The 12,070-nt window shown below is 32.9% G+C and overlaps 1 protein-coding gene across 1 annotated transcript in view; it reads left to right on the plus strand.

The window, feature by feature from the left end:
* The window catches only part of PIK3C2G (phosphatidylinositol-4-phosphate 3-kinase catalytic subunit type 2 gamma), a 269,937-nt gene that overhangs the window by 74,598 nt on the left and 183,269 nt on the right, over positions 1-12,070 (plus strand). The window contains 2 exon segments of the mRNA XM_025047424.1: positions 1-43; positions 3,233-3,421. The exon segment at positions 1-43 is cut by the window's left edge and continues 43 nt beyond it. Coding sequence (XP_024903192.1) covers positions 1-43; positions 3,233-3,421 — 232 coding nt within the window.

The following is a 12,070-nucleotide window of genomic DNA, read 5'->3' on the forward strand; positions in this document are numbered from 1 at the left end:
TAAAACATATTGCCAAACTTTCACAGAAACAGTCTCCCTTACTGTGAGTGACCCAGGTCTTGTGAGCAAACGTGGCCTGCTATTCATGATACCATCAATCATATTGGGAGTATTCATAACTTTAAAGAGTGAACTTTCCCTCTCACATAACTCTTTTCATTTCCTAAAGTCATACCTGTGGAATAATTAATTAATGTTTAGGAGCTAAATTAGTAATTTTGTATGTTTCTTTTTTAAAAAATTAAATTTATTGGGGTGACATTGGTTAATAAAATTATATAGGTTTCAAGTGTACAATTCAATAACATGTCACATGTATATGGCATTGCATGTTCCTACCCAAAGTCAAATCTCCTCCTGTCACCATATTTTTGACTGCTTTTACTTTTATCTACCTCCCCTCTCCACACTTTCCCTCTGGTAACCACTAAATTGTTGTCTGTGTCTATGAGTTTTTGTTTGTCTTGTTCGTTTGTTGCTTTCAGTTTTATATCCCAATTATGAGTGAAATCATATGGTCCTCAGCTTTTTCTGTCTGACTTATTTCACTTAGCATGATAATCTCAAGATCCATCCACGTTGTCACAAATGGTAGTACTTCATCTTTTCTTATAGCTGAGTAATATTCCATTGTATGTATGTACCACATCTTCTTTATCCAATCATCTATCGAGGGCACTTTGGTTGTTTCCATGTCTTGGTCACTGTGAATAATGCTGCAATGTGTTTTGTTTTGTTTTAGTTTCTTTTCCTGAAGTATTAAACAATTTTAACTTTAATCAAAGGAAAATAAAAAGATTAGAAATCATTCAGTTCAAATAACAAAGCAGAGTGATTAGATATATATCATCATTTAACAGGGATAAACCATTGCTTAACCATACTTCGAGTAGATATAAAGTTGTTTTAGTAAACAGAAAAAAGCAAAATTTAATTATCTAGCAAATTTTAAAAGTAAAGAAATAAATCATGTTTTAATAACATGATATTAGTGACTAAAGAGTGCTTTAACTTTGTCCAGCAGTAATTCCTTGAATAAAACCAAAACCCCAGGAAGAACTATAAGAGAATTAGTGGTGTTCGTACTCGCTCCTTGGCAATATCTAAGCCACAGCTGATTGTGCTCATTAATAACACGCCAAAAGCATAAAGCTAAGAAAGGAACTCTTTATAAAAATACTGTAATAAAATTTGTAACATGATAAGACATTTTATTCCAAGAATGAGAAATCATTTAAAAGTTTTGAACAAGGAAGTCTTGGGATCTGAATAATTTTTTTAAGTGATCCCTTTGATCACAAGTTGAAGAATGTATTGGAAAGGAAGAGTGGAAGCAAGCAGTACAGCAAGGAAGTTAGTGTAATATTTAAGGCAAGTGGTCCTGGTGGCAAGAACTAAGGTGATGGCAGTGGACATTGGAAGAAATGGCTAGATTTGAAAGGCATATTTTGGCAGTTGAGAAGACATGACTTGATGATTAATAGTAATTAGGGGATAAGCCCCTTGAGAAACTAGGGACTCAGTTAAGTCAATGGAGGATCCAAGGTTTGAATTGATCAAAGCAGGTGTTGAGTCACTTTCTGGTGGAAGAATAAGTTTGGGTTATCTAAAAGAGAGATTGTGAGTAGGATCAAGAGTTCTGTTTTGGGTAATCTTATTATTGCCCTGCTCTCTAATTTCAACTTGTATTGCTCTTTTCCTCATTCACTTCAAGCCAGTGATATCAGTCTCCTTTATATATTTCAAATGTGCTAGTCCCTCTCTCATATCAAGAGCTTTTTATTTGGTGTTCACCTCTACCCGAAATACTCCTTCCTCAGTTCTTCACATGACTGAATTGTCTCATCCTGTAGGTTTTTACTTAAATGTGATCTTCTCAAAGATATACTGATTAACTCAACCACATGGATAATTTTCATAATATTATACTGAATGAAATAAGCCAAATATTAATATAGAGTGCAAGAAATCATACCAGTGTTTGCCTCTGGTGGCATGAGAAAACTGTTTTATATCTTGATAAGATTGTGGTTTTTATCCAATATATATGAATTTGTCAAAATATTTAAACCGAATCTGTGCATTTTCTTTTATGTAAATTATGCTTCAATAAAATAAGTTAATGGGGGAAAAAAACATTATTCAGTATTGAAGGAAAAGAATTTAATCAGAACAAAATAATTTGTTTTTGTAATTTAGCAAAATTTTGTTTTGGAATTTTTTTCTTCTGTGGATTTTCTGGTGAAGAAGGTAGTGACAAACAGGAAAGGAGCCCAGACATACCTTTGAAATGATCTATAACCCAATTGTTTCATTTTGCAGATAAAGATGGCTTTAAAAGAAATTGTAGAGTCTCATTGATTTTTAAAATTTTTAATATTTCTCATTGCCATTGTTGGGAGTTTTAGCTAATTTGAGCTGAACAGCAAAGTATCAGTTCAGAGAAGATAGTGTTCAAGAGCTATCATTGTCATGTGAAAAATGCTGTTCTTTAGTTGAACTGTGGTTCTGAATACCTCTGCAGGATTGTGAGCAAAACATGATAAACTGTCAGTAAGTCAATAGCGTTAGTCATAGATTTAGATCTTCTGTCCATAAACTTGGACTTTTAATGCATTTTAAATCCAAATTTCCAATGAACTCTGAGAATGCAAAGCCAGAATCCAGGGATGAACTAAGATCTTTGTTTTTGAGATTTAGAGTAACGAATTTTCTGAACTCTGATGAAACTTGAAGTGAGGGAATTTATCTTTACAATACACCATTTCTTTTGCAGGCCCACTTGGGTCTAAGTTAATTTATAAAGAAAGTAAATGGTTGAAAGAGAGTAAATGGTTGCTTACCTCCTTCTAAGTAGTATATGTTGCAGGATTCAGATAAATTTGGTTTGCCCTAAAGGAGACAGAGCTTTTGCCAACCAAAATGACATTTTTAAAAAAAGTAACAAGTTTAACAGGGAGGAAAAATAAATGTGAGCTATCTGAAGGAAACTTTTCTGTTTTCTTTTTTAATTTTTAATTTTTTTAATTTTTTTCTATAAAAGAATAAAGTTAGGGGAAAATAAGCTGATGAAATAACCTATCAAACTGTTCTAAGAAGATAAAGGACTTTTTAAAAAATAAACTAAAATAAAATTTAAAAACTAGGATAAGATTTTACATTGTGTGTTCACAGCAACATTTGTTAGTGTAGAAAACTCCAATAAATTACAGTTTCCAATCTGGTCTTGCAGACTCACTGAGGAAAAGAGAAGATACTTATGGTTTTATCGTTTCTACTGCAATAATGAAAACTGCTCCCTTCCTTTGGTGCTGGGTAGTGCCCCTGGATGGGATGAAAAAACTGTTTCAGAAATACATATCATTTTGAGAAGATGGAAATTTTCTCACCCTTTGGAGGCACTTGGACTTTTAACTTCCAGGTAAGAATTACATAACAAGCATGATATTACTGATGACAAAAATTTGTTTGAAGAGAAGAAATATGGAATTATATGATTAATTTAGTAGAATTTCTATTTGTTTCCAGTTTCAATAACTATTGATATTAAATTTAGGTAAATGTAAACTAGAAATATAAACTTTAAACAAATGTAAGCTAGAATTGTGTCTGCCATACTAAACTTGAAGTTTAGTATGGCAGACACAATATATATTAATATATTGATAGTTATAATTTCTTAAATGAAAAGAGTCTATTGCTTTTAAAGAAATAACAAAAGAACATGAAATATGGAAAAATAAAATTCTCTACTTCTCTCAAAAGAAAAAAATTCCTTAAAAATTGAACCATATCTTTTAGTATTGAAATTTGCAAAGTGTGGTAAAATACCTTGCTTATAGTAGGTATACAATTAATATGTCAATGATAATTACAAGAATAAAAGGGAGAAAAACTACCCCTTATATATTTTCTAGATGTTTCCTCAGGAAAATGCATGGGTATGAGAGATTAAGGGTGGGGTAATGATGTTTTCTAGTTACAGAAAAGCATAAGGGAACAAGTGTGGTAGCTGGCTCTGGTTTGGAGAAGCAGCTCTTCCTTGGCTTCTATTTTATATTCAAAGCCAAGAAAAGAGACATTTTAAATCTGTCTTGATAGCATCAGCTCCCTGATGCCATGAGGAAAGTCTGCAATCTATAGAGTTAAAGAAGAATTGTGGAACCCAGTTCTATTCTGAATTGTCTCTGAAGGTTCTGATGGAAGGAGAAAAGTAGGAAAGAGAGTGACACAAAGGGCTTTCAAACTGATTTATTCAGGTTTACTTTAAAATTATAAATTTATAAAACTTCTAGTGTGAGAAAAGAGGAGAGTTTTCTTTTCTTACTATTTATAAGAGTTACTATCTTCCTCTCAGTCTTCAAAGCTCCAATTTTCTTAGAATTTTATATTTTTTCGTACCTCTCACATTGAAGATTCTCTTCAGTTTCATGGTGTCTTCCATTAATTAAAGTGTGGCCAGATGCCCACTCTTCCTTGATAGATGACACATAAATATATGATGCATGGTTGGATAGATAGATGATATATGAAGGTGAAAGAGTGAGCAAAAGAAAGAAAAGAAAGGAAAGGGAAGGGAGGGGAGGGGAAGGGAAGGGAACGGAAGGGAAGGGAAGGGAAGGGAAGGGAAGGGAAGAGAAGGGAAAGGAGAGGAAAAAGAAAGAAAGAAAGAAAGAAAGAAAGAAAGAAAGAAAGAAAGAAAGAAAGAAAGAAAGAAAGAAAGAAAGAAAGAAAGAAAGAAAGAATCTGCTTTCCAAGGAAAGAAGGAAGGGAGGGAGGGAGGGAGGGAGGGAGGGAAGGAAGGAAGGAAGGAAGGAAGGAAGGAAGGAAGGAAGGAAGGAAGGAAGGAAGGAAGGAAGGAAGGAAGGAAGAGAAAGAAAGAATGTTATTTTGTTAGTTTAGCTGAGAGCTTTTCCTTTTTTGTAAGGCTTCTTCTGTAGATCCTAGAATTGACCACTTCTACCTAGTATAGTGCTCTATCACATTATAAATTACATTTTGTTGCAATGTGTTTACATATAACATGTGAAACATGCAATTTAGCCCACATTAGACTGAGAGCTACTGAAGGCAAAATAGATCATCTTAGTATTTCTATTTCCCAAGGGCTTAATAATACTTGGGACATAGTAATTATTTAGTATTGAATGAATCACTTTAACATTTAAATTATGTTATCTGAGGAAATCATCTATTATCTTTATGACCTCCATGGCCTTGTACAGTTGAATGAATTAATAAGAGAATAATATGATAAGAAAATCAATTACAATTGATTAGTTTCATTGAGATCAATCACAGTTCATGCTTGTGTTTCAAGACCATTCTGGCAAAGACAGGTTCTTATTTCTATTTAACCTCTTTTCTTGATTTAGATATATAAGAAAAGCCAAAATCTGCAAATATTTTTTACTAAATTCTAATTATTTTTTGTTCAAGTAAGACTTAAAATATTAACCTAATTATTATTTTGTCATTCCTGAACTGATTATTTAATAGAAAGTTTGTTCAAATGTGAGGTTAATAATTCATACATTAAGAGAAAAATTTGGCAAACCATATATCTGATAAGGGACTTGTATCAGAATATATAAATACACTTACAACTCAACAACAAAAAGATAAATAACCCATTTTTTAAATGGTCAAAGGATCTGAATAGACATTTCCTCAAAGAAAATAGTCAAATGTTCAATAAGCATATTAAAAGATGCTTGATATCATTAACCACTAGGGGAATGTAAATGAAAACCACGATGAGATACCACTTCATATTCAATAAGATGGCTGTAGTCAAAGAGACAAATAATAATAAGTGTTGACAAGAATGTAAAATGGAAATGTAAAATGGTGCAGCCACTTTGGGAAACAACTTGTCATTTCCTTAAACATTAAACACTGAGTTACCATAATCACTCAACAATTCCACACTTAGGTATATACCCAAGATAAATGAAAGGTATTTCCATTCAAACGCTCATACATTAATTTTCATAGCAGCATTATTCATGTAGCCAAAAAGTAGAAACAACCCAAATGGCCATCAATTAATGAATGGATAAATAAAATGTGGTCTATCCGCCCACTGTAATATTATTCAATAATAAAAGAATTGAATACTAATACATGTTACAACACAAATGAACTTTGAAAATATGCTAAGTGAAAGAAGCCATTCACAAAAGACCATATATTGTATGATTCCATTTATAAGAAATGTCCTGAATAGGCAAATCTATAGAGACAGAAAGATTAGTGGTTGCCTAAGGCTAGGGATGGTTGGGAGAAAATGGGAAATGATTGCTAATGGATATGAGGTTTCTTATTGTGGTTATGGTTGCATAACTCTGAGAACATGCTAAAACCCATTGAATTGTACACTTCAAGTGAATTGTATAGCATTTGAATTATATCTCAACGAAGCTATTAAAAATTTTGAAAGATTAATTGTGAAGGTGAAAACTATGAATCTCTATAATATCTCTAAAGCACAATTTTCATGGGGGACAACTTTCTAAAGTTTCTAAAATATCAATTGGCAGGATTTGTTTTTTTTTTTTTTTTGCAATTTATTATTGTTTTCTTAAGATGTACTTTGTTGTATTTAAAAGACATTTAAATGTGTCAACTAATTTTTTTCTGTAAAGTTCATGGCATATTTCATTTAAAAAGTCTTTATCTGAATGAAGCTTGTAATACTGCTCAGTTTTCTTTCTTATAAATTAAGAAGATTCTCTGGATAGACTTCAATATTCTCTGACCCCTGATAATGAAGCATAATTCTGCTTATAGTGAACTGTCTCTTCCTAAACAGATGTTGAAAATCTATTTAAGTCACTTAATATTTTAAGTATAAAAAGGTAATTTTTACTTAATGCTCTTTAGTACTATCTCATTTTAATATCTACAATAATTCTATGGGACAAATACTGTTATAATTCCAATTTTACCTAAGAGGAAGCTGAGGCTGACAGGGGTTAAGTTGCCCAATGTGACACTAGTAAATAGAAGAGCTAGGGTTCAATCCAGAGAGTTAGAGCTTATGATCTAAACCACTGTGCTTTACAGCCTTCTTACATAGATTCTCTAAGCTATTTACATGTTAAACATGTAAATAAAACTATCCTGAATAGTTTTATTATGGTAAATAGCAGTACTTAACTAATTCACCATGCTTGGATGTTTCTACTTTACTGTGTAATTTCTTTTTTTCTGAATAATCAGACATTTAGAGGTTATAGGGACAAGTTTCAGAGTGCAGTGCCATTTATTAAGTGTCACTCAGGTAACTTAGTAGAAACTTGATTTATTTGCACATTGGACAGTTTCTTATCATTGCACCAAAGAAGGTCACTGAAAAGGTTGGAGTATTTCCATTGTATTCATCCTATGACTCCCCACTCTCAATTTAAGTGAACTATTAAAAAACTTGAGGACAAGCTGTTTCCAGAAATGAACCTTTCAACCTCTCTAAATTCAAAGAGAACAAACAGTATGTGCTTGTTAAGTGAGTTGTCAGAGTGAGTTCTTCAGAGATCTGTATTTTTTCTCTTGTTTTTTTTCAGTGGTTTAACCTCTTGAGAACTAGTGTGCTCCATTTTTAGCTTGGAGAATTTTTACTATTACTATTTACTTAATCCTGTCTAAAGATGCACCACCTCCTTTGAGTTTATTTTTGGCAAGAAACATGTTGAGATTTAATTTACCTATTGTGGGCCAGAGGGTGTTAATATTTCCACTACCGAATGCCAACAATATGCTCATACTTCCATTAGAGAAGACGGTACTGTCAGAGTATCAGAGATGAAGGGCTAAGATCTGTGGTTCTTGGCAGATAGTTGATGTTTTCTTGAACTCTGATGCACAGGCACAACTATTCAACTGCTAATAACAAGCAGAAATTACCCAAGGAATTAAAAAGCAGTTCAAGAAAAGTATTCATTTAAAAATAGCAACTCTGAATTGGCACCAGAGGATTACAGGAGAAACTTAAATAAAAATTTGACAAAGTACCAGAACTTGCCATCCCACATGATGTAAAATTATTGTTTTGCTGGAAGAAAAGCAATATTTAACAGGCAGTGCCTTAGCTTCTAAAATCAGTTTCCTTGGGAAAATGTTTCACAAAAATGTTTGCCCAAACCACCGTACTCTTTATTGTGCAGATTAATTTATAAAAAGCTGTTCTTTACTGGCATTGTAAATAGGCAGAATGGAATATGGAAAAGGAAAACAATTACAAATTCCACATTTGACTAAATAATTAAGTGATCAATGATTGTGTATCTTTTCTGTTTCTTTACTGCGCAAAAATGTGTACATGGAAATTGGTATGCAATGAATTATGGAGACAGAAGGGTAGTCATTGTGACTCTAAAAAACATAAAAACAGAAGACTTAAGCTAGAGATTACTACACCATATAATCTATACTGCAATCAAAATATCAACTGCTATATGTGCTCAGAGGAGAGGCAAATTCTTTCAAAGAACATAAAGTAAGCTTTAAGAAGGAATTAAATTTTAACTTGAAATAGTCATAGACATTTTCTGAGTGGCAGAGAAAGAAAATGGCATTCTAGGAAGAAAGAGCACAGTTAAGGAGGTTCGGAGAATAGTGAGTGATTTAATATCATATTAGAAGGGAACTGTACTGGGAGACAAGGCTTAGATTCTTTGGGACCTCATAATGGACCTGTTACTTCAGCCCATGTAATATTGTTAAGAACAAGAGTTATACAATCAGAATTATATTATACAAGGGTAATTCTGGCATCGATGTGAAGGAGGGACTTTAAAAAGAGGAGAATGAGAGCAAGAATGTTTAGATAGATATCAGGTATTGAAACAATCTATTTGAAAAAATGATCTGGGCCTTATCTAAGCATTAGTAAAGATCCACAGAGCAGGTCTGAGAAACATTTCAGAGGAAAGTGAAAAAAAGAGAGATAAGGAAGACTTTGATTTTTCTGATTTGAATAAATAATAGATAATTCCATCATTGACTAAGACAAGAGTTATAGAAGAAACAGCAAATTTGAGTAGTCTAAGATAGAAAGTTCTGTTTTGGACATGTTGCATTTTTAAAAATCTATGGGACACAGGAGAAGATAACCAGTATGCAGTTGTATACACAGACCTGAAGCCTAGTAGAAAAACCAAAACTTGAAAAACAATATACAAGTTATTGTCTTGAATGCAGTAATTGAAGCCACAGAAGCAGAGGTACTGTGTTTATATATGTAGAGGAAATACAGAAAGGGGTAAAAGATGAACCTCTGGAGAGTAGCAATATTTTAAGGTCAGTACAGAGCAAGAAAAGTAGGAAAAGAAACTTTTTAGAAGAGTGACGAAGGAGTTAGAAGAGACTGAAAAGTTTGGTGTTTTAGAATTCATAAAAAAATTCCAAAGTCTTTAGAGAAATAGTAAATAGAGTTAGGTCTAAAAACAGATCAATGGATTTGAAGATAGAATAGTCGCTGATGATATTGGTGAGAGCAGTTTTAATAGCGAAGTTTGATTCTATACTTCAAAGTATTGAGGAGGAAATGGAGAGAAATAAATTGTACCCATTGGGATAGGATTTATAGTAAAGGCAAGACTGCTAAAGTTGGAGGGCATCAGAAAAAGATTTTGAAGTTTGGGGTTTATATGCTTGTTTAAATAAAAAAGCTTCAAGCATGTTTACAAATTATTAAGAAGGATGCAAGAAGGGAAAATCAGAAAACAGAGGGATGGGTGAAATGGCAAAATTAGATGATACCAACAGCCAATAGCCTGAGACAAAAGTGCAAATAAGAATTTTATCCAAGGAAAGAAAGAGTAACTTCTTCCTCTCAGGTTGAAGGGAAGAAAAAAATATGAATACAATTATAGATAAGTATGGATATGGAAGAGAATAATGTGGCAGTTTCAAAATTATCCATGAAGGAAGAGTCAAAGTAATATACTAAGAATGAGGAATGTAGAACTGCATAATCTCAAAGAAATATATCTTGCCTCTGTGCACTTTTAAAGTTTCTGGAGTTGCTTACAAATTTTGCAATTGACAAATAAGCTTTGAAATCAAACATATCTGGCTCTGGACTTATTACAGGAATGACCTTGGGCAAATTTCCTTATCTGTAAAATGGGAGTAATAGCATTACGTATCCTATAGGAAAAGGTACATATGAGGGCATTCAATAAATGTTACCAATCATCTTTATCATTATCGTCTTCATCGTAACTATGTTTTTAAGAGAGTTCAGAGTTTTCAGATTCTTTCAATGCCAAATTATAAATACAATAGATTTGTGGGAATGATTTCATTTCTATTAAGCCTAAATACTTAAATTCACTTGTCAAAATGTATATAATAAAAGAGTTAGCATTTTAATAATAAATAGTTTACAATAGAATAATGACTTACAGCTTACAATATATTATATGATTTGACCTATAAGCATCCTCTTTAAATTTATTACCAACATCTACAATTTCCCCTATTTTACTGATCCCTATTTTATAGATGGAGAGACTGAAGCCCAAATTGTCCATTCATCTACTCAACACATATATATCGATCACCTGCTCATGCTAGGCGCTTCCTTACACCCTGAAGCTAGCATATTAAGCAAAACTATATTCTGCCTTCATGGAGTTGCAGTCCCCCGGAGGTGAGGAGAAATAGGCCATTACCAAATTATAAATGTAAAACAACAGGTGTTATGACAGCTCTGAATGAAAGGTACATGGTTCTATAATAATATATAACAAAGGAACCAAACCTATTCACCCAGAGGAGATTATGTTTGAGTTCAGATCCAAAGATGAGTGAGAATGGATTGGTGAAAGGGAAGAATAAAAGAAGAGTTTTCTGGGAAGAGAAAATCTATGAAAAAATCCTAGGAAAGGAACTGGATTTAAGAAACTGGAAGAGAGCCAGTGCGCCTGAAGTCCAGGGAAGGAGTGTATGATGTAAGATGCCTGACGTTAAGATGAAACTAGAAGACCATATCACGGACTTCTAAACAAGACCATATTAAGCAACTTGGTCTTTATTTTAGTAGCAATGAGAAAGCATAAATGATTCTAAATGAGAGAACACGTTTTCATATAAAAATCACTCTGGTTTCTGAGTGAAGTATAGATTTGGTGAGGGAAGCAAAAGAAGATGAGAGAAGACCAGTTATGAAATTATGAAAGTAGTTCAGGTGTCAGAGAATGGCAGCCAGCCTTACAAAATGGTAATGGTAATGATATGAAATGAGCAGAATCAGAATACTTAGGATAAAAGTGACAGACTTGAAGGGCGAGGGGCAGTGAAAAAGAAGGGTTTCAAGAATTACTTCTAAGTTTCTGCCTTATGTAAGTAGGTACATAATGGAAACATTCACTAAGGTGGAATACACTGAGTGACTGACAGATTACAGAGGAACCCTGTAGTTCAGGCTGGGGTATGTTGGCTTTGAGGTGTTCTTGAGAAGGCTGAATTTACAGATCTGGCAGTGGTTCAAGGGAGAAATACACACCAGAGACCTCAGTCTGGAAATCATCCACAGAAGGATGAGAATTAAGTCAAGAATATATATATATATATATGTATATATATGTGTGTGTATATATATATGTATATATATGTATATATATATATGTACACACACACACACACACACACACACACATATTTGCTTAGAAACAAAAAGCATAAGATACGAAGAGCCTTCATATTTAGACTAAAAATCCCCTATTCTTTTTCAGCACATTATGCTGCTTTTTCATGTAATGTTTAATGCAGCAAAACATAAAATCTCTACCTACATGTTTCTTTCAATATGCCACTTGCTTTATGTATTTCTTTCTTAAACTTGTCTATAAGTAAAATCGAAGAATAATCATATAAGAGGAATAAAATCAATACTACTCCCTAATTAATACTGACTACATAGTTAATTCCCAATTTCTATATGCAAGTCTGTAAACTATCAGAAAATATCTCTGGACAGTTTCTATGTCTCCTTGAGTCTGATTCATTCTTATTCCTTTAGATTCATCACTGAGTCAATTCCCTGGGCCAATTTGGCAAATTA

The sequence above is a fragment of the Pteropus alecto genome, unplaced genomic scaffold (assembly GCF_000325575.1).
Source record: "Pteropus alecto unplaced genomic scaffold, ASM32557v1 scaffold103, whole genome shotgun sequence".
NCBI lineage: Eukaryota > Metazoa > Chordata > Mammalia > Chiroptera > Pteropodidae > Pteropus > Pteropus alecto.